Here is a 27,294-nt window from a genome sequence, read left to right on the forward strand (position 1 = left end):
CAGAGGTGGGAACAAGCATGTGTAGTGTCAGCTTTATGGGTTCAGAGGTGGGAACAAGCATGTGTAGTGTCAGCTTTATGGGTTCAGAGGTGGGAACAAGCATGTGTAGTGTCAGCTTTATGGGTTCAGAGGTGGGAACAAGCATGTGTAGTGTCAGCTTTATGGGTTCCGAGGTGCGAACAAGCATGTGTAGTGTCAGCTTTATGGGTTCCGAGGTGGGACCAAGCAAGTGTAGTGTCAGCTTCATGGGTTCAGAGGTGGGAACAAGCATGTGTAGTGTCAGGTTCAGAGGTTTCTGTGGAGATTTTAACAGATGCCTGACAAACAGGCCATTATATACGCCTTGACTTTCATTCAGATGAACCTTAAACAATCGTTCAAGTTGGGACACGTTGCTTTATGGCTGAAACATTGCCAACTCCTTCCTCCAGTGAGTTCAGTGAAAAGGACAACCACAGGCACAATATAGGATAAATCTGTGGTAATTTATTGGTTGGTGCCTTCTAGGTACAAATCAAGTCATGTGACATCAGAATTACCATGTTACTGCATTCAACACAATGGCTGCCATGACGTGTGATACTGTCTCAGATTAGATCAATGCTGTAAGGGACTTGGTGAGGAGAAAACAAAATCTTGAACACATTTGTGGAGTAAAAGACAAGGTTACTTCAGGACTTCAGCCTCTTTGTTCCTTCCTTAATCTATCAGTCAACCCAGTGTTTACTGATACTGCAGCTGCTAAATGCCATATATGGAGGAAAAAGTACTGAGACAAGAAGTGCCTAGAAATATCACTGTTTTAGCATAGAAACCGTATCTCTGTGCAGCTCCTTATAAACAATTTTGATATTGACTTGTTGCTACATACTGTCCCATACTGTTTTCTTAATAGGTTCCCGATTAGGAACATACTGCACTTACTACCCTACCATAATGTACATGAATCATAATCCCACGGAAACTGAAACACGATTTGCTTCACAAAACAATTGCCTCCAAATATATGTACTTACATTTTGGATCATACAACTTTCTATGTACTTATTGGGTTGGAATCATTGAGGTGAGGTCAAATGGAGTTGAACATCATGTCTAAGATTATTGCACTTATATAGTGATGCGCATGCACGTGTGTGTGTGTGTGTGGCTGCTTGTAACAGTCCGGACTGATGCCGATTTATAGTGCTAGCTCACTGCGATACCATGCCGCAGTTTAACATGAATACCCCACTCAGACACAGTATACTGACTCCGAGCCGACCAGGTCTTGTTTTAGCCCCTTAATGCTGAGTGCCAGACAGGGTAACAACAAGTACCGTCTTTTAACGTCTCTTGGTATGACACGGCCGGGGATAAAACCCCGGACCTTCCGCTTTCCGGGTGTACACTCTACCACTAGACCACGGAGGCGGTCCTAGAATCATTGAGAGTGTACATATATTTGGCTGCCATCACAGTGCAATGGCAGATTAATATCTTTACCAGTCCATTTTCCAGCTCGGCAAGAAAATGTATTGTTGCACGATCTAAAATGTAACTACACATAGTGATATTTGAAGGCAAGTGGCTTGAGAAGTGAATCATGTTGCATTTGTCATTAGATCACGACACATGCACTTTGCTGAAACATATAAAGTGAGATGCAGATTTGGATCGGGGATCTATTAGGAAAACACAATGGGACAGTCTGCGAAAAATCTAAATTCTAAATCAAAATTGTTTATAGGGAGCCGCCCAGATGTACAGTTACAGCATATATTATAAGCGTTGCGGACAGTCACTAATCGTATTGAATACAGTAATATAGGCCATACATTGGAACTACCAGAGCACAGTCTCCAGGCCCTGCGAGGGTTCTTGGTCAGAATAGGTCCAGCATGAACATGATACAAGGTAAACAAGTTCTCTTTCTTGTTTGGTGTTGAACGCCTCACTCAGCAATATTCAAACAATATGACGGTAGTCAGGACCACACATGACCATTGTCATTTTGACTGACATCAGGAATCCCCACAGGGAATGCATCTGACTGCGGGGCTCCAACACAACCATGCTTCATCACAACAGTCACTATACATAGCACTATGTACAACTGACCAGGGCAACACTTTATCACAGCACAACACCCTGGGGCTGCAATAAACTGACCCAGCTGTTACCCTGGTTACCTGATCAACAACTTAGTTTATGCATTCATTACATATATCAGTTGATAAGCAAATAATGCCTCTTGTAACATAAGATGACTTAGCATCACACAGTCATAAGTCTGCTCTCTCTGAGGAACACCTGGATGTCTGCACCAGGGCTAGGGTATGCTAGGTTTTTCTTGTTTGGTCACACACATGGTTGAAGTTTCTGCAATGAAAACAAACTGATTAAAGATTTGTTTTTCTGTTTGTTGTTTAACACTTAACTCTGCAATATTCCAGCTATTTGGCTGTGGCCTGTAATCGCCAAGCCTGGACATGACAAACAAGTGATTGATATTATGAGCCACTTTGTATACAGTCGGGTATGATGACATGCAACAAGCCACCGAGCCTGACCACCTGATCCATTCAGTTGCTTTGCATGATAAGCATTTGTTGTTGGGGACCAATTCTACTGAAGTACTCAAGGGACAAAATAATAAGCGTAAGTATTATTAATAAGCTACTCATTTTAAAAAGGTTTGTCCCAATGCTTGAATAGAGGTCAATATTCATGTTTCAACAGATATTACAACAATCCAAAGCAAGGCCACTTGGTAGCCCTAGCAACATTTGAAGTTATTCAGAATCAAAGTGTCTGCAAATTTGTAGGTTTATATCAATCAATCTAATTGTTCAAACAATAACAATGCATGGCTGTATCTGGAAAATTCTGACTTCTAAAAATTCAGACTCTGTGACCTCATTGTAGTTACTTCCTAACTTTCGACCTCCCCCCCAGCTCCAGTTAACTGCAGCCCGACACAGACAAGCATTGGGTAATGGGGACCTGTTCTGCTGCAAGCCCACTGAGAGGAGTAATAGTTGTATACAGATGATGAACTTTGTCATTTTCATTTTACAAATGACATTCATTTGAAATTTAAGGAATACTATCAAGTGCCATGGGTATTCTCTTAGACAAGGATTGGGAGGGGAGGTGATGTGAAATGAGGTTGTTTGTTTGTTTGTTTGTTGTTAAACGCTGGTGGTCTGTAAATAATCGAGTCTGGACCAGACAATCCAGTGATTGATATCATGAGCATCGATCCATGCAATTGGGATCAAAGACACGCATGAACCAAATCAGCGAGCCTGACCACCCGATCCCGTTAGTAGCCTCTTACGACAAACATAGTCGCCTTTTACAGTAAGCATGGGTTGATGAAGACCTATTCTACCCCGGATCTTCACGGGTAGAAATGAGGTTAAAAGTTGCGTCCTAAGATTGGGCTTGTGCTGGTTTTGTGGTGCTATCTCATGAAGATATCATGCCGCAATTTAACATGGATACCCCACATGGTCACACTATACTGACTGGCCAGTCACTGTTTCATCCAACGAATGGTGAGCATCGGGCAAGGTAACAACAAGTACCATGTCTTAATATCGTTTGGTATGACACGGCCAGGTGAGTGAACAACCATCTCATTAAAATCACATATTAGTTGTCGCTACCGCAAAACAAAGTCCTGAGGACATCCCATTACGGGTCACGTCAGAATAACTTTTCATCCGACCAATCAGTGGGTCGCTAGCCAGATGAGGATCGTGACAGTCGGAATGTAATTTCTAATCATGCAACCTCGAAAAGGGTAACACGGGGAATTCCGAATGACAGGTTGTACGTCTGATTCTGTCAAAATGATAGTCTACCTTGTGTGAAGTACTGCCATACAAACTCGGCCAACCATTAAAGTTTTCAAATTTTGAATCAAGAAATTTGTCAAAATGTAGATCTAGTCTGCAATGAAAGTCGCCAGTTTGAAACTAGTGCTGTACAGCTGAAGAAAGTTGCCTTCTGGTTGACTAATGTCGATTTCTTGTCAGTCATTTCATTGGTCAGTCAAATTCCAGAAAGTATTGTTCTGATGAGCCCCGTAATGGGATGCCCGCAGATCTTTGTTTAGCAGTATTAAGAACTAAGATCTGATTGTGAAGAGAACCACCGACCTCCTGCTCTCTCAAACATTGTGAGCATTTCTGGTCAGGAATCCTACAGTAGTACAAGAAGACATTGATTGGTACTGCATTGTGAGAGCACCCATGTTGTTTGTGTAGTATCAACAGTCATCATAGTACTCATGAACTGATGACGTCACTAAAAGAGTGATGATGTCATGATGACGTCATGATCAAGATGGCCTCTAGACAAGAACATGGCTGCCTCATGTAACTCATTTAATAAACCTAATCTGAAGCCATCCGGCCTCCATCTTAGATATTGCATGGTGTCAGAAGTCGGATATGAATCTACAGAGACTGAGTGAGCTATTTAATGCAATTTTGATGGACTAGAATTTGGCATTGTGCCAAAATAATTGAAGTGAATAGCCAGTGATAGTGCTAATGTTTAAACTCACATGCTAGTTTGAGTGAACATTTTGACTGATAAACTGAAGTCATAAGCACATCCTAGCTTGCAATCACAATTACTGAGGATTACAGAAGCTGTTCATTTATCCCAGTGGATATTTTCATCAGAAAAAGCATGGCTACATTCCAAGTGTCTCCACCTGATCGTTTCAATTTCAAGCAGCCTGATGAGTGGCCAAAATGGATAAAGAGATTTGCTCGCTTTAGATTAGCATCAAGACTGAACACTAAAGATGGTAATTTGCAAGTTTCCACGCTTGTTTATTCTATGGGGGAAGAGGCAGAAGACATATTAGCTACATTTAGACTTAATGAACAACAAGTGGCTGATTTTGACGTTGTGAAAACTCACTTTGAGAACTTTTTCACTGTTAGAAGAAATGTTATCTTCGAATGAGCCAAGTTTAACAAGAGACTACAAGAACCAGGTGAAACTGTAGATAGCTTCATCACTGCGCTCTATGGTCTGGCTGAACATTGTGCATATGGAACACTTCAGGATAATCTTATTCGTGACAGGATAGTGGTTGGAATAAGGGACACTGGTCTATCTGAACGACTACAGCTGGATGGTGAATTAACCCTTGAAAAAGCTATCAAGATGGCCAGACAGTCTGAAACTGTGAAAAGGCAACAACCAGTGGTCCGAAATACTGCGGCTGAAATGGAAAATGCTACGGCAAATGTTGAGGCGATAAAGGGAGGTAACTTCAAACATCACAAGAATAAGAAGTGGAAGAACCACCACAAGTCTCAACCATGTCACAGATGTGGCAAATCTCAACACAGGAAGGTAGATTGTCCAGCTGTATCTTCAACCTGCAGAAAATGTCAGAAAAAGGGACATTGGGATGTTATGTGCCGAAACCAGCCTGCAAATACCTCACAAACAAGTAAGAAGCGGTATGCAGTGAGTAATGTTGAAGGGCTGACAGAGGAAAATGACTGTGATTATGCATTTCTTGGATCTGTAGAGGATGTCTCACCTCACAGTAGTTTCAGTGATGACCCCTGGTATATTGACTTGCTAGTCGACAAGCGAGGTGTTGTTTTCAAAATAGACACTGGAGCCGATGTAACTGTTATTCCAGATTCTGTCTACAAAGAGATGAATTCTCCACCCCTCAAGAAATCTAACAGGATCTTATATGGAGCTGGGAAATCAGTTTTGAAATTGCTTGGTAAATTCACAGCAACCCTGAAATCAACAGATTGTTCATCAAAACAAGATGTGTACGTTGTAAGAGGTCTAGCTTCCCCTCTCATAGGTAAACCTGCAATTAAAGACTTGAATCTCATTCAGCGGGTACACAACATTGAAGACAGAGTATCACCAAATGAATATTGGAGAACCAAGTTTCCCAAGTTGTTCATTGGGCTTGGGAAGATGGATGGTGCCTATAACATTAAGCTTAAGGAGGGAGCAAAGCCTTTTTCTCTGAATACTCCAAGAAGAGTTCCACTTCCTTTACTCACCAAGGTGAAGAAAGAACTCGAGAACATGGAGAGAAGCGGTGTAATCTCACGTGTTGACGAACCTACGGACTGGTGTGCAGGTATTGTTGTTGTACCTAAAGCCTCAGGATCCGTTAGAATTTGTGTTGATCTGACCAAATTGAATGAATCAGTTCGTCGCGAAAATCATTCAATGCCAGTTGTAGACCAAACAATCAGCCAACTGAGCGGTGCTCAATACTTCACCAAATTGGACGCCAACTCTGGGTTTCATCAAATCGAACTAACAAAGAAATCGTCACTTCTTACCACTTTCATAACACCGTTTGGAAGGTTTAGATTCAATCGTCTTCCGTTTGGGATTTCATCTGCACCTGAACATTTCCAGAAGAGGATGAGTCAGATATTGGAAGGATTAGAAGGAACTTTATGTCAGATGGATGACATACTGATCTACGGTTCAACACAGGCAGAACACGACACAAGATTAGAAGCAACCTTACAGAGACTACAGGAAGCTGGAGTCACTCTCAATGACAAATGCGTCTTCTCAACTAACTCTGTGAGATTCCTAGGTCACATCATCGACAGTCATGGTGTTCGAGCTGATCCGGCGAAAATCAACGCTATACAAGATATGGCGGAACCTTCATCTGTTACGGAAGTTCGACGTTTCTTAGGAATGGTGAACCAGTTAGCAAAGTTTCTTCCAAATCTTGCAGATGATACCAAACCACTCAGAGATCTTTTAGTGAAAGACAACATATGGGTTTGGAATGAACCTCAACAAACTTCCTTTGATCGAATAAAGCAGAAACTCTGTACATCACCAGTGTTGACCCACTGCAACCCAAGTGCAACAACTGTAGTTTCAACAGATGCTTCATCTTTCGGGCTTGGAGCAGTGTTACTGCAGAAGCAAATGGATAATTCACTCAGACCTGTTGCATATGCATCTAGATCACTAACAGTGACAGAGCAGAGATACGCTCAAATTGAGAAGGAAGCGCTTGGTATTACGTGGGGTTGTGAGAGATTCAGAGACTTTCTGATTGGACTGCAGTTCACAATTCAGACGGATCACAAACCTTTGATTCCGCTGTTAAGCTCCAAGAATCTTGAAGAACTTCCACCCAGAATTCAACGTCTACGTATGCGTTTGATGGCATATCAATTTCACATTGTACATGTTCCAGGGAAATACATGTACTCTGCAGATGCGCTTTCAAGAACTCCACTCAAGTCTGAAGGAAACAAGAGTGAAACTCAACTTCTACATGACGTTAACCTCTATGCAGATTCTGTGATGTCAGGCCTGCCAGCGTCTCAACAAAAGATACTTGAGATAAAGCGACAACAACTACAAGATGACGATTGTCACTTGCTTATTCAATACTGCACAGATGGATGGCCTTCATTGCACAAACTTCCGACTCAGGCGAGACAATATTGGACTCACCGAGGTGATCTCACAGCTATAGATGGACTGTTAATGTATGGACAGAGAATTGTCATACCTGAAGAAATGAGATCCAGTGTGTTAGATCGCCTACATGAAGGACATCAGGGGATAACTAAATGCAGAGCATTGGCGAGATATTCTGTATGGTGGCCTGGACTTGCAGTACAGCTAGAGAGAAAAGTACAAAACTGCAAAGTGTGTGCCAAAGAAAGGTCAAATTCAACTGAACCACTTATTCCTTCGGAACTTCCAGATCGTCCATGGATGAAAGTCGGTACAGACTTATTTGACTTTCGAAACAACCAATATGTCCTTGTTGTTGACTATTTTTCAAGATACATCGAAGTCGCCAAGTTATCAAGTACAACATCGGCAAGCGTCATCAATCAACTGAAATCAATCTTTGCGCGTCATGGAATCCCAGAATTTGTGGTATCTGACAATGGTCCACAGTATTCATCCCAGAACTTCAAAACGTTCTCCCTGGAGTATGAATTCATTCATCTTACAAGTAGTCCTCATTATCCACAAAGTAATGGTGAGGCCGAGCGTGCAGTTCGCACAGTGAAAAATCTACTCCAGAAGTCACCTGATGTTTATCTAGGTCTTCTTGCTTACAGATCTACACCTCTTGTTGGTGGACACAGTCCTGCAGAACTCCTTATGGGTAGACAACTCCGTTCAAATGTTCCTACTCACCCAAATCAGCTCAAGCCCAAGCAGCTTAACTTTGACAAATTCAGGGAGGAAGACGAACATCGGCGAGTCAAACAGAAAGAACTTTTTGATGTGAGACACCGAGCTCGAGATCTTCAACCGCTCAAACCAGGTGATCATGTGTTCGTGAAAGATGCTGACGGAACTAAACAAGGTTTAGTTCAGAGCAAGGATGAAGCCCCCCGTTCATATCACGTGGAAACGGAGGGAAGAGTTGTGTGTAGAAATCGCAAGCATCTCATCCCAACATCAGCAGATAGTGGAACGCCAGTCAAGTTAGACTGTTCGAGGAAATGTGAAAACCCATTCAGCGAAACAGCCAACACCAGTGTTCAAGTCAACAACCCAGTTAACACTGCAACGACAAGATCTGGCAGGATGTCAGTGAAACCAAAAAGACTGGATCTGTGACTCTATGAAGATTCACTTTGTGTGAAAATGTGTTTAGAAATTTGATTTGACTTTAAATGCTGATTGCAGAGATAATGTTAATTTCTACTTACACTCAGTATTCATTCAAGTTAGCTTTGGTTAGAATATTGTGCTGTTATCTTTATAATGCAGCTTTTAAGGTCTAAGTTCAGCTTTCACTATTAGAGACTCTAACGTTAAAGTGCTGAACTCTTTTACAGTAATTAAAGGATTTAATCTCCTTCAAGACTTTCGAAAGGGAGATGTAGTATCAACAGTCATCATAGTACTCATGAACTGATGACGTCACTAAAAGAGTGATGATGTCATGATGACGTCATGATCAAGATGGCCTCTAGACAAGAACATGGCTGCCTCATGTAACTCATTTAATAAACCTAATCTGAAGCCATCCGGCCTCCATCTTAGATATTGCAGTTTGTATATCATAGTGAAGTACAGAGATAGGGACTACATTCATGTATACATACGCTGCGTGGTGAGGCTTGTTGCGCTGTGTTCGACAGTTCTTTCCCCAGTAACAATCGGATCGTCTCTGTACTGCCTCTGAAATAGATAAGTATTTTGATGATGAGCAAGTCAGTGTATGTTGTCTGGTGCATCTGTCAACAATATTCCAGCCACATCAGGCTGATAAATAATATTATCATACCTCCATGTCAGAATGATGAGATCTGATTGGTCTGCGTGATCTTGATCAAATACTATGTATCCCGCCTTGGAGAGAAATAAAATTTCTCAAAATCCATTATACCCCACCACGAACAAGACAGGTGGCACATGGATTTCTGAGAGGCAGAATAAATCCCTTACAACCCGCTTCAAAGCAACATTGGTTGGTTTGTTGTTTAACGCCGCACTCAGCAATATTCCAGCTATATGACGGTGGTCTGTAAATAATCGAGTCTGGACCAGACAATCCAGTGATTAATATCATGAGCATCGATCCACGCAATTGGGATCGATGACATGCATCAACCAAGTAAACGAGCCTGACCACCCGATCCTGTTAGTTGCCTTTTACGACAAGCATAGTCGCCTTTAACGGCAAGCATGGGTTGCTGAAGATCTATTCTACCCTGGAATCTTCACGGGTCTCAAGCTGCACACTATTTATGAGTCAATGAAAGTAAAGTGACATAGCACAAGGTAACCTCAGCTGAATCAAACAGCTTTTTTCTATCAGTTTTAATTTGTTCGATTTCTTTTACAATGTCATATAAAACATGTCGGTAAGATAAATTTGTTGTAGCAGGATCGCTCAGGGTACATGGGGTTTTATGTGTCCCTTGTTGCGAGTGGTACAAAATCTTGTGTGAGACACATTAAACCTTGTGTGAGACACATTAAACCCTATACACCCCTCGTGATCCTGCTACAACCTATATAGTTTTGGACCTGGCTGTGTTGACAGCAGAATCAACAAACAGTAAAACTGGATGATGGTAAAAAATCACCCCATCTTTATTTTCTCATATCGCAAGCTTCCATTTTGTTTTGGAGCATGAATACATCGTATTTGAGTAATGTAAGTCTCCCTTCCTACTATGTGGCCCGGGACATGTCTTCTGTTGGCGGGGTAGCATGTAGCAGGGCATGGGGTCATCCTACACATGACAACTCTTACCATGTCAGCTTACTGATGGGATGACGCTCTGGTCATGTGGACAAGATGGGTTTAACGCCGCTTTTAACGTTATATCACGGCGTGTCAGCTTAATGTGGGAGGAAAGCCCGAAGTGATGCAGGTCTCAGACGTTTACACTTAGGTGAAACCCATGAGCACGGGTATGGTGCTGACAAACCTAGAAACATAATCGGGCCAAACCGGGAATCGAACCCACAATCATAGGTTTCTGGTGTTCCCAGGGGACGCAACTCTGCACAGCGAATCATGGGGACCTTAGACAACTGGGCCACCCGTGCCCCCCAGACTTCAGGTAAGAGGGTCTGTAGTTCGAATCCGATCACGGGACTTGGAAATTTGATGGTCACTACACATGTCATCGTATACCAACAGAGCACTGTCATATAGCTGGAATATCGCTAAGTGCAGCGATAAATAAAGAAACAAAGAGAAAAACAACAACAAAAAAACAAACAAACAAACACTCATCTTAGTGAATTGAGGAGTGAAATTCCGTGTTTTAAAGTGATTGATGTAAGTGTGTGGTGGTCACATGGATTACTGCTAAACACGTACCTGGCAGGTTCTCCTTGGGTATATCCTTCCGATATTGGTAGGCTAGGTCTTTGAAATTGCGCAGTCCACACATGTAGCAGAAATATGTCTCTCCGTCCACAACCCCCCTCATTTGATCTGAAAACAATAAGAGATTTTTTCCATGTTTCCAGAAATACATAACATAGCTGTGAACATTTGTCATGAAATACCTTGTGTAACTTGCAGCAATTAATAAGATCATACATTTTGATACCAGTTGTGCATACAGGGAAATTTGAGTAAGTGTGTGAGTTTGGTTTTACGTGGCTCTTAGTAATATTCCAGCAATATCACGGCGGGGACACCAGATATTGTACCCATGTCGGGAATCGAACCCGGGTCTTCGGCCTGACGAGCGAACGCTTTCACCACTAGGCTACCCGACCACCCCCAGTGAAATTTGAAGGCATGGTAGGAGTATTCAGTGTGTACAATTTTATGCTGATCATAATCAGCTCTTAGTTCTCTCTACTGTCAAATCTCATCCCCCCTCCCCTCCCCTCCCCCAAATCTCTTGATTAGATGCAAGTAGTCTGGGAGTATGTTTGCCAAGATCTAAAGTGTCCCGATTCAGGGGGTTTCAGTGTAGAGCGATTCACACCCAGTGTTTTCAACTTACCGAAACATTTGTACTGTCCAGACTCAAGCTTGGCTAAGCCTTCCTTTAAAACATCTCGGACTGAAATGTTGTTAGCTTCTAAGTAGTCCTGTAGGAACAAACATAGACACAATCCAATATGGGTTTCTAGCTGGTTCAATAACCACACAATCTTTTCATCCGACTTAGGTAAAAGTGAACATGACAGGTGAGGTGAGGTGAGGTGAGGTGAGGTGAGGTGAGGTGAGGTGAGGTGAGGTGAGGTGAAATGGGGTTTAACATCACATTCCAGATCATTACATTTATATTGCGATGTGTGTGTGTGCGTGCTTGCATGCATATGTGTGTGCATACCTGTGTGCTTGTACTAGTCCAGACTAATGCCAGTTTTATAGTGCCAGAGTTTGTTTTTGTTTGTTTGTTTGACAATCCAGTGAATGACATCATGAGCATCGATCCACGCAACTGGGATTGATGACATGCATCAACCAAGTCAGTTAGCCTGACCACCTGATCCTGTTAGTCGCCTCTTACGACCAGCATGGGTTGCTGAAGACCTATTCTGCCCTGGATCATCACAGGTATAGTGATATACCATGATAGGAGGTGATAATTAGTTAAAAGGCTAGTGAGTCTTCACACAATAACTAGTTACCTTTACTTACATGGCTTGTCATACTTCACACTGATGTTTTCCACCAACCTCTCAGCGCAATAATTACATATATTAATGTAGAAGTGTTTTATCAAGAAGGCCAACTTTATCCTACCTTGAATATTGTCGACTCTGATGTGTTGTCAAGGATGAGGTTTGGCAGACACTTTTTCCCAAAGTTCATATCTGTCAAATCAATTCTAAAGTTTATATGAAACAGGAGAAGTGAACTTCGTTGTTGTAATCACTTAGTTCATAAATTTGTGAGTCACTGATATCATGAGCAATATCCCACTTTTTCGAGGAACAACACGCAATTCACGAAGACTGACTGCCTGATCCAATAAGCCACCTCTAATAATTGTTTGTTGTTTAACGCTGCACTCAGCAAAATTCCAGCTTTATGACGGCGGTCTGCAAATAATCATGTCTGGACCTGACATTCCAGTGGACCTGCCATTCCAGTGACTGATATCATGAGCATCGAAACACATAATTGGGATACGATGACATGCATGAACCAAGTCAGCGAGCCTGACCACCCAATTCTGTTAGTCGCCTCTTATGACAAGCATACCGGTAGTGTCCTTTTATGGCAAGCATGGGTTGCTGAAGACCTATTCTACTACCCCGGATCTTCACATAAGCCATTCTATCTACCTATGTATTTCAAATACAATACACTGTAAAACTTATATAGAACAACTTCCAAAGTAGTGATAAATTTACCTTTAAACTTCCCAAGGCACCCAAGACAGTTGGCGTTGCGGCAGCCCCAGTAGGCATGACAGTAGGCACGGTAACAGATAGAACCTGGAGAGTAATTACAACAGTGCCATAAGACCATGTAGCTCACCTAATTCATTTTGTATAAATTGCGCTGACAGCCTTATAACAATAAAATAAACTACAGATCTGTTCAAATTTATTTCTGATTGTGTCGCAATAATGAGAATATAACTTCACGAAAAGCTTATTAGGGAATCTGGATCGTGCATAATTTGCATACAAGGACCAGCCATTGAGAGGGCAGCATCTAGAATGTCATCTTCCCGAGGCAAGCGAGTCCACTAGCGCATATCAAAGTCTAGTTTCTACCCTTGCCATATAAAGGCCACTTTTTTGGCTCGATGTATGCTACATCATGAAGATCACGAGTTGTGTCCCTTGTGATGAAAACGCAGTATCCAATCAGATAAATGGGCTAGTGGGCGCTCTTGCCTCGGAGATATTTATTAATCAATTGTATGCGAGATAAATACAAAGTAAGCTATTCAATGCATCTGATGCTTTGTCATTTAGGATACAATAGATAACATTTAGAAATATTTCAAGAAAATGTTTTAAATGTCAATCACTTGTAGACAAGCAACGTCAGTCTTTCACCTTCAAGACTTGTAACAGTACTATTTATTGAAAAATTGTTATCTTAAAGTGAAAGTAAATAAAAAACAAATGACAGCGATTTTGTTGTGAAAATCAGTTTCCTAGATACAATTATAAATTTTCTGAAAGAGAAAAATTCTTGATGGTCGTGGAAAGCATTTAAATGTCTAAGTGAAAGTGTTGAAATCACACACACCATAATCGACTTCCGAAACAAACCTATTTGGGGCGTGGCCTAAACCTACTGGCGCAGCGGTGACAACTGTTTTCATTAGCTGATATTTTTATCTTGTGATTCTTAGCTGTTACACATATACTGTTTCTGCTATTTCTGTTAATCCTACAAAAATAACAACATTGCATACATTGTTGAATGGGTGCTACGATCTTTGATCTTGACATTGTGAATAATTAAAATAATAATTAACAATCGGTAACTAGCGTTCTATTCCTAACACCCTGTGTGAGTAATAAAACACCAGCAGCCCTCAGTCATTATTCCACGCTATGAATACCTGTCAGGGAATAATCCTGGTAAACAAAGGAAGGAATCGTTGATACGAAGGTAAACAAGTTGTGGAAGCTAACCTTCATTCAATGATATCAAACGTAAGTGGTGAATAGGTTAGTATTCTGTCATAAGGCCACATTCCCTGATGTTCAGGTGAGCTAAAATTCATAAAATGAGACATAAACCTGGCGTGGCCCGGAATGAAACACAGTATTGTCACATCACATACACTGTTGTGCGGGGATGGCAGGATTGTGAACTCTCTGCACACGCCGGTCCGGCATCGGCTGCATACAGCAGGCACACAGGATGTGGTTCTGATTGATGGCACAGGTGAATTGCGGGGGCGTCGGCATGACCTTCACATCAGGGTCGGCTCTATCTCCATCCTCTCCTGTTGATGGTCCAGCTGTGAAAGTTACAAATCTCATTGGAGGGTTCATATACAAATCCCAAATTGGGAGGGTGTGAGTGAAATCTGTTTAACACCACAGTCAGCAATGGTCCAGCTATATCACAGCGGCTGTTATGATTTGACCCCAAATTAGGGCTGGGACGGGTTACTCGGGTACTAGGGTCAGGTGGTACTGAGTAGGATCCGGGTACCCACAGGACTACCCAGACCCATGGTTAGTCACGTGATATATTGTTTAATGACATCAAAAACATCAAAAAACTCTATGGTTACACTACAAGTCACTAATGTTCCCTTTTCTTTCTGACAATGCACCCATTCCTTCTAACGTTTATAGGTTTAAAAAAATTTAAAACTTAAGTCAACTTCAGTGTATGCATGACCAGATCGTTTTATATGTGTATCTAAATACATTTTCCCAGGGCTACGGTCAAACTATTCCCAATCGGACAATTTACACCAAAGTCTTGAGACTTATAGTGGGTATCTGGTAGGGTCGGGATAAAGAGTGGTGGGTACCCGTTCAAGTTCGTCCCAGCTCTACCCCAAATGGCTTGTAACATATCAAGTAGACACACCTGTGTTGCAATGCTATTTATCGATAGTGTTATAGAATAATCCTTGGCTTGATGATGTCATCATGCATCCAGCAATTGCAAAATATGTATTTCACAGCAGAGTTAAGAACAGTTTCCCAAAGCAAGGCCTTTTGAAGGCCTGTTACTGAAATTGAAGACCTCTTTATGGCGGATTGAAAGTTAAGTCCTTTCCAAACCAAGCTGCCAAATTCAGGCCTTTTCTAGAACCTTGTAATAGCTGAGTACTGGCCAAATGGACCACCTCTGACATAAACAGGACAAAGTAGTTCCTAGCTGTCAGAACCTACCTCCATCAGTTGCTGCAGCAGGTGCCCCTGATGGGCCAGGGTTGTCTCCCTCTGCAGTGGCGCCCTCTGCTGCCCCAGTGACAAGATTCTTGACTGCAGTAACTGCTGCAAATTCCATCCAGGGATATTAATTTCAGATTGAGAATTCAAGCAGTTTTTGTAATAATTAGATACAAACTATGATTAAACAAGCAAAGAAAGCTAAATAAATTAAGACATATTTAAAAATCACAATGACAGTGAAAAATACACATGAGCAGTGACAAGCCATCTAACAATGGAATCAGGCCTAAATGTTCAGTTACCAATTGTTGGTACACTGGTAGTGACTAGCAAACTGCATCTAACAATCAGAGTATTTACAATTCTGTACAAACATATTTAAATCTTGGCCAGTATTCATAAAGTGTCCTTAGTGCTATATGTATGTAACAACTGCAGAAGCTCAACTGTGGGAGTTGCCATCAACTTAGTGCAAAGAATGCTTTGTGGAATCTGACCTGTTTGAATTCCCCCAAAGAGTCCTGTGCCTCCAGCTGGATCTTTGAATTCGGCACACTGTCGACACACTGTCTTTGGTGGTCTGAAACATTCATCATCATCAAACTCCTCCTCCTCAATAGCCATGTCATCATCATCATTATCATCATCATCCATGTCATCATCATCATCATCATCATCATCATCATCATCCATGTCATCATCATCATCATCATCATCATCATCCATGTCATCATCATCAATGTCATCATCATCATCCATGTCATCATCATCATCATCATCATCATCATCATCATCATCCATGTCATCATCATCATCATCCATGTCATCGTCATCATCATCATCATCATCATCCATGTCATCATCATCATCATCATCATCATAATCATCCTCATCATCATCCATGTCATCATCAATGTCATCATCATCATCATCCATGTCATCATCATCATCATCATCATCATCATCATCCATGTCATCATCATCATCATCATCATCATCATCATCATCCATGTCATCATCATCCATGTCATCATCATCATCATCATCATCATCAATGTCATCATCATCATCATCATCATCATCAATGTCATCATCATCATCATCCATGTCATCATCATCATCATCATCATCATCATCCATGTCATCATCATCATCATCCATGTCATCGTCATCATCATCATCATCATCATCCATGTCATCATCATCATAATCATCATCATCATCATCCATGTCATCATCAATGTCATCATCATCAACATCCATGTCATCATCATCATCATCATCCATGTCATCATCCATGTCATCATCATCATCATCCATGTCATCATCATCATCATCATCATCATCCATGTCATCATCATCATAATCATCATCATCATCCATGTCATCATCATCATCATCAATGTCATCATCATCAACATCCATGTCATCATCATCATCATCATCATCATCCATGTCATCATCCATGTCATCATCCATGTCATCATCATCAATGTCATCATCATCATCATCATCCATGTCATCATCATCATCATCATCATCCATGTCATCATCATCATCATCATCCATGTCATCATCATCATCATCATCATCATCCATGTCATCATCATCATCATCATCATAATCATCATCATCATCATCCATGTCATCATCATCAATGTCATCATCATCATCATCATCATCATCCATGTCATCATCCATGTCATCATCATCATCACTGCTAGAAACAGTGTAAACCATTTTCAACAATATTTCAGGTAGTTCAAGGATGTCATAGCAAAGGGCAAATTGAAGCCAGATAGGTAATTAGCACCGACAAAGATCAAAGCACTAGGCAGACAGGTTCCCTGGTCACCGTTCATGGCTGCTGGTGTCTCCTGATGTCAATGGCTTACGGTATGGATCAGTCAAGTATATAAATATACATACCGGTATGGATCAGTCATGTATATAAATATACATACCGGTATGGATCAGTCAAGTATATAAATATACATACCAGTATGGATCAGTCAAGTATATAAATATACATACCGGTATGGATCAGTCAAGTATATAAATATACATACAGGTATGGATCAGTCAAGTATATAAATATACATACAGGTATGGATCAGTCAAGTATATAAATATACATACCAGTATGGATCAGTCAAGTATATAAATATACATACCGGTATGGATCAGTCAAGTATATAAATATACATACCGGTATGGATCAGTCAAGTATATAAATATACATACCGGTATGGATCAGTCAAGTATATAAATATACATACCAGTATGGATCAGTCAAGTATATAAATATACATACCGGTATGGATCAGTCAAGTATATAAATATACATACCAGTATGGATCAGTCAAGTATATAAATATACATACCAGTATGGATCAGTCATGTATATAAATATACATACCGGTATGGATCAGTCAAGTATATAAATATACATACCTGTATGGATCAGTCAAGTATATAAATATACATACCTGTATGGATCAGTCAAGTATATAAATATACATACCAGTATGGATCAGTCAAGTATATAAATATACATACCAGTATGGATCAGTCAAGCATATAAATATACATACCGGTATGGATCAGTCAAGTATATAAATATACATACTGGTATGGATCAGTCAAGTATATAAATATACATACAGGTATGGATCAGTCAAGTATATAAATATACACACAGGTATGGATCAGTCAAGTATATAAATATACATACCGGTATGGATCAGTCAAGTATATAAATATACATACCGGTATGGATCAGTCAAGTATATAAATATACATACAGGTATGGATCAGTCATGTATATAAATATACATACCGGTATGGATCAGTCAAGTATATAAATATACATACCGGTATGGATCAGTCATGTATATAAATATACATACAGGTATGGATCAGTCATGTATATAAATATACATACCGGTATGGATCAGTCAAGTATATAAACATACATACCTGTATGGATCAGTCAAGTATATAAATATACATACCGGTATGGATCAGTCAAGTATATAAATATACATACCGGTATGGATCAGTCAAGTATATAAATATACATACCGGTATGGATCAGTCAAGTATATAAATATACATACGGGTATGGATCAGTCAATGTATATAAATATACATACTGGTATGGATCAGTCAAGTATATAAACATACATACCGGTATGGACCAGTCAAGTATATAAATTCACGTACCTGGCTGTCCCAAAGAATGGATTCCCTAAGCCAAACAGAGCACCCGCTACAGGTGCAGGAACATGCCTGAAAACATAAAATAGAATCCACAGATAGATTGGCATATATGCTGGCCCTTCGGCCTGTTGCCAGCAGAAATGGCAGAGGGTCTGTCATTATTTGAAGTCAGTAGTTTAGTGGGCCAATGTAGGGACTATACTCCCAAATTATTGTGTGTTTTAGTTTATTAGATGCTAAGTAACATTAATATCTTGCAATCTCTCAAATATCCCTTAAAATTGGTATACTTTGCGTACATTACTAAGGCCTGTACATGAACACTGTGAGGTACTGATGTGAACACTGTGGGGCACTAATGTGAACACTGTGAGGCACTAATGTGAACACGGTGGGGCACTGATGTGAACACTGTGGTACTGATGTGAACACTGTGTGGTACTGATGTGAACACTGTGGGGCACTGATGTGAACACTGTGGTACTGATGTGAACACCGTGGGGCACTGATGTGAACACTGTGGGGCACTGATGTGAACACTGTGGGGCACTGATGTGAACACTGTGGGGCACTGATGTGAACACTGTGTTGTACTGATGTGAACACTGTGTGGTACTGATGTGAACACTCTGTGGTACTGATGTGAACACTGTGGGGCACTAGTGTGAAAATTGGGGCACTAATGTGAACACTGTGGGGCACTGATGTGAACAATGTGGGGCACTAATGTGAACACTGTGTGGTACTGATGTGAACACTGTGGGGCACTGATGTGAACACTGTGGTACTGATGTGATCACTGTGGGGCACTGATGTGAACACTGTGTGGTACTGATGTGAACACTGTGGGGTACTGATGTGAACACTGTGGGGCACTGATGTGAACACTGGGGCACTGATGTGAACACTGTGTGGTACTGATGTGAACACTGTGGGGCACTGATGTGAACACTGTGGGGCACTAGTGTGAACACTGTGGGGCACTGATGTGAACACTGTGAGGCACTGATGTGAACACTGTGGGGCACTGATGTGAACACTGTGTGGTACTGATGTGAACACTGTGTGGTACTGATGTGAACACTGTGGGGCACTGATGTGAACACTGTGGGGCACTGATGTGAACACTGTGGGGCACTGATGTGAACACTGTGTTGTACTGATGTGAACACTGTGGGGCACTGATGTGAACACCGTGGGGCACTGATGTGAACACTGTGGGGCACTGATATGAACACTGTGTGGTACTGATGTGAACACTGTGGGGCACTGATGTGAACAATGTGGGGCACTAATGTGAACACTGTGTGGTACTGATGTGAACACTGTGGGGCACTGATGTGAACACTGTGTGGTACTGATGTGAACACTGTGGGGCACGGATGTGAACACTGTGGGGCACTGATGTGGACACTGTGTGGTACTGATGTGAACACTGTGGGGCACTGATGTGAACACTGTGGGGCACTGATGTGAACACTGTGGTACTGATGTGAACACTTGGGCAGTAATGTGAACACTGGGGCAGTAATGTGAACACCGTGGGGCACTGATGTGAACACTGTGGGGCACTGATATGAACACTGTGTGGTACTGATGTGAACACTGTGGGGCACTGATGTGAACACAGTGGTGCTGATGTGAACACTGGGGCAGTAATGTGAACACTGGGGCAGAAATGTGAACGCCGTGGGGCACTGATGTGAACACTGTGGCACAAATGTGAACACTGGGGCACAAATGTGAACACTGTGGGGGTTGGGGGTTCTTACATGACCATTGGGGGGAGGGTGGGGGGTGGACTTTCATGACCACTTTTGGGGGTTGGGTGGGTGGGGGTGACATACATGACCACTGTTGGGGGCTGGGTGGGTGGGGGGACTTACATGACCACTGTTGGGGGCTGGGTGGGCGGGGGTGACATACATGACCACTGTTGGGGGCTGGGTGGGTGGGGGTGACTTACATGACCACTGTTGGGGGCTGGGTGGGTGGGGGGGACTTACATGACCACTGTTGGGGGTTGGGTGGGTGGGGGTGACATACATGACCACTGTTGGGGGCTGGGTGGGCGGGGGGACTTACATGACCACTGTTGTGGGCTGGTCGGGTGGGGGTGACTTACATGACCACTGTTGGGGGCTGGGTGGGTGGGGGTGACTTACATGACCACTGTTGGGGGCTGGGTGGGTGGGGGTGACATACATGACCACTGTTGGGGGCTGGGTGGGTGGGGGTGACTTACATGACCACTGTTGGGGGCTGGATGGGTGGGGGGACTTACATGACCACTGTTGGGGGCTGGGTGGGCGGGGGGACTTACATGACCACTGTTGGGGGCTGGGTGGGTGGGTGGACCTACATGACCACTGTTGGGGGCTGGGTGGGTGGGGGTGACTTACATGACCACTGTTGGGGGCTGGATGGGTGGGGGGACTTACATGACCACTGTTGGGGGCTGGGTGGGCGGGGGGACTTACATGACCACTGTTGGGGGCTGGGTGGGCGGGGGGACTTACATGACCACTGTTGGGGGCTGGGTGGGTGGGTGGACCTACATGACCACTGTTGGGGGCTGGGTGGGTGGGGGTGACTTACATGACCACTGTTGGGGGCTGGGTGGGTGGGTGGACCTACATGACCACTGTTGGGGGCTGGGTGGGTGGGGGTGACTTACATGACCACTGTTGGGGGCTGGGTGGGCGGGGGGACTTACATGACCACTGTTGGGGGCTGGGTGGGTGGGTGGACCTACATGACCACTGTTGGGGGCTGGGTGGGTGGGGGTGACTTACATGACCACTGTTGGGGGCTGGGTTGTAGGGGGGATTTATGTGACCACTATGGGGGGCTGGGTGAGAGGAGGAACTTACGTGACCACTGCAGGGCTTGGGTCGTACTCATCCTCATCGGAGTATTCACTGGACTCATCCTCTTCCCTCGGACGCTTGTTTTTGGGGTATAACTGCAATGGAGCCATGGAATGTCTGCTGTTAATAAAACCTTCGTAACATCATACAACAGGTCTGATAGGACAGCTGGTGTTTAATAGAAGTTCCCTTACCCTCATGGTTACAGTTTTGACCAAGCTCTTGGTCCTTGTGAGGAGAATTGGGTGAGAAATGGTCCCCACCAACCTATGCTAGTAATAAGGGGTAACTTGATGGATCAGATGGTCAGACTTAGTGAGCAGCATAATATCAATCACTGATGTGTATGGTCAAGACAAGATTATACCACGCCACCCTCAGCTAGCTTGATTTGTTTGTTTGTTGTTGTTTAACGTAGCACTCAGCAATATTCCAGCTATATGACGGCGGTTTATAAATAATCGAGCCTGGACCAGACAATCCAGTGATTGACACCATGAGCATCGATCCACGCAATTGGGAAACGATGACATGCATCAACCAAGTCAGGGAGCCTGACCACCCGATCCCCCCTTAGTCGCCTCTTAAGACAAGCATAGTCACCTTTTACGGCAAGTATGGGTAGCTGAAGACCTATTCTACCCCGGATCTTCACGGGTCAGCTAGCTTGAACATTGCTCGGTGCATTGTTACAAAATAAACATACAAAAAACCCAACAAAGACCCACAGTTCTGTTTAACCGTTACAAACAAACTTAAAGGACCTGTTTATCAAAATACAGTAAGGGTAGGTGGTGGGCGATGGTCTAAATGATTCTCATGAGATGATCGCATCTCTCTCTGTTGCTTGTTGACTGTCACTGAGCCTGGCCTCCCAATCCACCAAGTCCTCTCATACAGTCAGTGGGAGTCCTATTCTAACAGGGAGCTCTCTCTTGTAAGCTGATTCACAAATGGTTGCAGTACATGGCAGGATTTGCTTTTGCCATGTGATCAAACTTATTTATGCAGATATCTTGTTCATTAAAAATGAAATTGTTTGAATGTAGAACCTAAAACATCCAAGTGATGAAGCACCTCATTTGGCCAAGTTGCCATACATCAGCACATCATAGACGTTCTGGCAGCCTTGAAGTAATTCAAACACAAGGACACAAATGTCACAAGTGAATAGAACCCATGTCATAATAGGACCAGCACATGATGTACAAGTGCTTCCCACTCCTACACCTACTACAGATCAGGGAGAGACCACACCAAATCTATCATTTGTTTGTCAGATACGTTGGATTATGTGTAGTTGAAATGACTTATGAATATCAGAAACATAAATTGGATATTTCTCCCATTTGATGTCTGCGTCTTGTTATCCGAGGCTGGTTAGGGTCCCAAGATCTTGGCTTTCATGCTCTGTCAGAATCTTGAAACCGATGGTAGGTATCTTGTCTTCTTCCCCCCTGAGTTTATTGGTCATGTGGTCATTTGAGCCTCATCATAAAATCTGTTGTACATACAAATTCCTATTTCAAGAGTTTGGTATAAAAACCCATCAGGCTCAATGAATAGTTTCATATACACCATCTGCACAGTATTCCGAGCAACATAGAGGCGTCACACCAACTTACCATGTCTCTGGTGATCTTGTTCTTAGCATCAAGTTCCTTGATGTCTTCTTCAGGGCGTTTACGATCTGAAATAATAAATTAAATGGTTTCTTGCCAATGATGTTCTGACTGTCCTGAAGCAGTAGGTAGGGGTGAGGGGTAGCTTAGTGGTTAAAGCGTTCACTCGTCATGGCAAAGCCTAGGGTTTGATTCCCCACATGGGTACAATGTGTGAAGCCAATTTCTGATGTCTCCTGCCATGATATTGCTGGAATAATGCTAAAAGAAGCGTAAAACCATACTCACTCACTCTCTGAAGCAGTTTGTTAGTGAGAATGGTTTACCATACGCCTGCAGAGGACCCAAAAATTGTGCTTCCCCCAATAACCTAGTGAGGAATCAGACTGGGCCAATCGACGTGACAATTGTAAGTAAACACGTTAGCCACTAGGCTACCCCACCGCCCATTCTGAAGGAAGGATGTATTGGCAGGTTAAGATAAAACCTAAACAGCTGTGATGTCTGTGATGTCTTATATTAGTCTGTGCTGTGTCATGTTAGTCTGTGAGTGGTCAGCTGTGATGTGTTGTGTTAGTCTGTGAGTGGTCAGCTGTGATGTGTTGTGTTAGTCTGTGAGTGGTCAGCTGTGATGTATTATGTTAGTCTGTGAGTGGTCAGCTGTGATGTGTTGTGTTAGTCTGTGAGTGGTCAGCTGTGATGTGTTGTGTTAGTCTGTGAGTGGTCAGCTGTGATGTATTATGTTAGTCTGTGAGTGGTCAGCTGTAATGTGTTGTGTTAGTCTGTGAGTGGTCAGCAGTGACGTGTTGTGTTGGTCTGTGAGTGGTCAGCAGTAACGTGTTGTGTTAGCCTGTGAGTGGTCAGCAGTGACGTGTTGTGTTAGTCTGTGAGTGGTCAGCAGTGACGTGTTGTGTTGGTCTGTGAGTGGTCAGCAGTGACGTGTTGTGTTGGTCTGTGAGAGGTCAGCAGTGATGTGTTGTGTTAGTCTGTGAGTGGTCAGCAGTGATGTGTTGTGTTAGTCTGTGAGTGGTCAGCTGTGATGTGTTGTGTTAGTCTGTGAGTGGTCAGCAGTGATGTGTTGTGTTAGTCTGTGAGTGGTCAGCAGTGATGTGTTGTGTTGGTCTGTGAGTGGTCAGCAGTGACGTGTTGTGTTAGTCTGTGAGTGGTCAGCAGTGATGTGTTGTGTTAGTCTGTGAGTGGTCAGCTGTGATGTGTTGTGTTAGTCTGTGAGTGGTCAGCAGTGATGTGTTGTGTTAGTCTGTGAGTGGTCAGCTGTGATGTGTTGTGTTAGTCTGTGAGTGGTCAGCAGTGATGTGTTGTGTTAGTCTGTGAGTGGTCAGCAGTGATGTGTCATGTTAGTCTGTGAGTGGTCAGCTGTGATGTGTCATGTTAGTCTGTGAGTGGTCAGCAGTGACGTGTTGTGTTAGTCTGTGAGTGGTCAGCTGTGACGTGTTGTGTTAGTCTGTGAGTGGTCAGCAGTGACGTGTTGTGTTGGTCTGTGAGTGGTCAGCAGTGACATGTTGTGTTAGTCTGTGAGTGGTCAGCAGTGACGTGTTGTGTTAGCCTGTGAGTGGTCAGCAGTGACGTGTTGTGTTGGTCTGTGAGTGGTCAGCAGTAACGTGTTGTGTTAGCCTGTGAGTGGTCAGCAGTGACGTGTTGTGTTAGTCTGTGAGTGGTCAGCAGTGACGTGTTGTGTTAGCCTGTGAGTTGTCAGCAGTGACGTGTTGTGTTGGTCTGTGAGTGGTCAGCTGTGACGTGTTGTGTTAGTCTGTGAGTAGTCAGCAGTGATGTGTTGTGTTAGTCTGTGAGTGGTCAGCAGTGATGTGTTGTGTTAGTCTGTGAGTGGTCAGCAGTGATGTGTTGTGTTGGTCTGTGAGTGGTCAGCAGTGACGTGTTGTGTTAGTCTGTGAGTGGTCAGCTGTGATGTGTTGTGTTAGTCTGTGAGTGGTCAGCTGTGATGTGTTGTGTTAGTCTGTGAGTGGTCAGCTGTGATGTGTTGTGTTAGTCTGTGAGTGGTCAGCTGTGACGTATTGTGTTAGTCTGTGAGTGGTCAGCTGTAATGTGTTGTGTTAGTCTGTGAGTGGTCAGCTGTGATGTGTTGTGTTAGTCTGTGAGTGGTCAGCTGTGATGTGTTGTGTTAGTCTGTGAGTGGTCAGCAGTGATGTGTCATGTTAGTCTGTGAGTGGTCAGCAGTGACGTGTTGTGTTAGTCTGTGAGTGGTCAGCTGTGATGTGTTGTGTTAGTCTGTGAGTGGTCAGCAGTGACGTGTTGTGTTAGTCTGTGAGTGGTCAGCTGTGACGTGTTGTGTTAGTCTGTGAGTGGTCAGCAGTGACGTGTTGTGTTAGCCTGTGAGTGGTCAGCAGTGACGTGTTGTGTTGGTCTGTGAGTGGTCAGCTGTGACGTGTTGTGTTAGTCTGTGAGTAGTCAGCAGTGATGTGTTGTGTTAGTCTGTGAGTGGTCAGCAGTGATGTGTTGTGTTAGTCTGTGAGTGGTCAGCAGTGATGTGTTGTGTTGGTCTGTGAGTGGTCAGCAGTGACGTGTTGTGTTAGTCTGTGAGTGGTCAGCTGTGATGTGTTGTGTTAGTCTGTGAGTGGTAAGTGATGTGTTGTGTTAGTCTGTGAGTGGTCAGCTGTGATGTGTTGTGTTAGTCTGTGAGTGGTCAGCAGTGACGTGTTGTGTTAGTCTCTGAGTGGTCAGCTGTGACGTGTTGTGTTAGTCTGTGAGTGGTCAGGTGTGATGTGTTGTGTTAGTCTGTGAGTGGTCAGCAGTGATGTGTTGTGTTAGTCTGTGAGTGGTCAGCTGTGGTGTGTTGTGTTAGTCTGTGAGTGGTCAGCTGTAATGTGTTGTGTTAGTCTGTGAGTAGTCAGCTGTGACGTGTTGTGTTAGTCTGTGAGTGGTCAGGTGTGATGTGTTGTGTTAGTCTGTGAGTGGTCAGCAGTGATGTGTTGTGTTAGTCTGTGAGTGGTCAGCTGTGGTGTGTTGTGTTAGTCTGTGAGTGGTCAGCTGTGATGTGTTGTGTTAGTCTGTGAGTGGTCAGCTGTGATGTTTTGTGTTAGTCTGTGAGTGGTCAGCAGTGACGTGTTGTGTTAGTCTGTGAGTGGTCAGCAGTAACGTGTTGTGTTGGTCTGTGAGTGGTCAGCAGTAACGTGTTGTGTTAGTCTGTGAGTGGTCAGCTGTGGTGTGTTGTGTTAGTCTGTGAGTGGTCAGCTGTGATGTGTTGTGTTAGTCTGTGAGTGGTCAGCTGTGATGTTTTGTGTTAGTCTGTGAGTGGTCAGCAGTGACGTGTTGTGTTAGTCTGTGAGTGGTCAGCAGTAACGTGTTGTGTTGGTCTGTGAGTGGTCAGCAGTAATGTGTTGTGTTGGTCTGTGAGTGGTCAGCAGTAACGTGTTGTGTTGGTCTGTGAGTGGTCAGCTGTGATGTGTTGTGTTAGTCTGTGAGTGGTCAGCAGTGATGTGTTGTGTTAGTCTGTGAGTGGTCAGCAGTGATGTGTTGTGTTAGTCTGTGAGTGGTCAGCTGTGATGTGTTGTGTTAGTCTGTGAGTGGTCAGCTGTGATGTGTTGTGTTAGTCTGTGAGTGGTCAGCTGTGATGTGTTGTGTTAGTCTGTGAGTGGTCAGCAGTGATGTGTCATGTTAGTCTGTGAGTGGTCAGCTGCGATGTGTTGTGTTAGTCTGTGAGTGGTCAGCAGTGACGTGTTGTGTTAGTCTGTGAGTGGTCAGCTGTGATGTGTTGTGTTAGTCTGTGAGTGGTCAGCAGTGACGTGTTGTGTTGGTCTGTGAGTGGTCAGCAGTGATGTGTTGTGTTAGTCTGTGAGTGGTCAGCAGTGACGTGTTGTGTTGGTCTGTGAGTGGTCAGCAGTGACGTGTTGTGTTAGTCTGTGAGTGGTCAGCAGTGACGTGTTGTGTTAGCCTGTGAGTGGTCAGCAGTGACGTGTTGTGTTGGTCTGTGAGTGGTCAGCAGTAACGTGTTGTGTTAGCCTGTGAGTGGTCAGCAGTGACGTGTTGTGTTAGTCTGTGAGTGGTCAGCAGTGACGTGTTGTGTTGGTCTGTGAGTGGTCAGCAGTGACGTGTTGTGTTGGTCTGTGAGTGGTCAGCTGTGACGTGTTGTGTTAGTCTGTGAGTAGTCAGCAGTGACGTGTTGTGTTAGTCTGTGAGTGGTCAGCAGTGATGTGTTGTGTTAGTCTGTGAGTGGTCAGTAGTGACGTGTTGTGTTGGTCTGTGAGTGGTCAGCTGTGACGTGTTGTGTTAGTCTGTGAGTAGTCAGCAGT

At 43.4% G+C, this 27,294-nt stretch overlaps 1 protein-coding gene across 1 annotated transcript in view; it reads right to left on the reverse strand.

The window, feature by feature from the left end:
- Window positions 1–1,293: 1,293 nt before the first annotated feature.
- LOC124110432 (E3 ubiquitin-protein ligase CHFR-like) overlaps window positions 1,294–27,294 on the reverse strand; it is a 42,921-nt gene continuing 16,920 nt past the window's right edge. The window contains exons 10-21 of the mRNA XM_048396133.1: window positions 23,033–23,097; window positions 21,411–21,502; window positions 18,541–18,606; window positions 15,813–15,895; window positions 15,313–15,417; window positions 14,241–14,420; window positions 12,844–12,927; window positions 12,230–12,300; window positions 11,481–11,568; window positions 10,841–10,957; window positions 9,108–9,183; window positions 1,294–2,361 (exon numbers count right to left, since the gene is read on the reverse strand). Of these exons, the coding sequence (XP_048252090.1) occupies window positions 2,322–2,361; window positions 9,108–9,183; window positions 10,841–10,957; window positions 11,481–11,568; window positions 12,230–12,300; window positions 12,844–12,927; window positions 14,241–14,420; window positions 15,313–15,417; window positions 15,813–15,895; window positions 18,541–18,606; window positions 21,411–21,502; window positions 23,033–23,097 (1,067 nt within the window). The 3' untranslated portion in view covers window positions 1,294–2,321. The remainder of the gene's footprint in view (window positions 2,362–9,107; window positions 9,184–10,840; window positions 10,958–11,480; window positions 11,569–12,229; window positions 12,301–12,843; window positions 12,928–14,240; window positions 14,421–15,312; window positions 15,418–15,812; window positions 15,896–18,540; window positions 18,607–21,410; window positions 21,503–23,032; window positions 23,098–27,294) is intronic.

This window comes from Haliotis rufescens, unplaced genomic scaffold, assembly GCF_023055435.1.
Source record: "Haliotis rufescens isolate VD_foot unplaced genomic scaffold, xgHalRufe1.0.p SCAF_15, whole genome shotgun sequence".
Taxonomy (NCBI): Eukaryota; Metazoa; Mollusca; class Gastropoda; order Lepetellida; family Haliotidae; genus Haliotis; species Haliotis rufescens.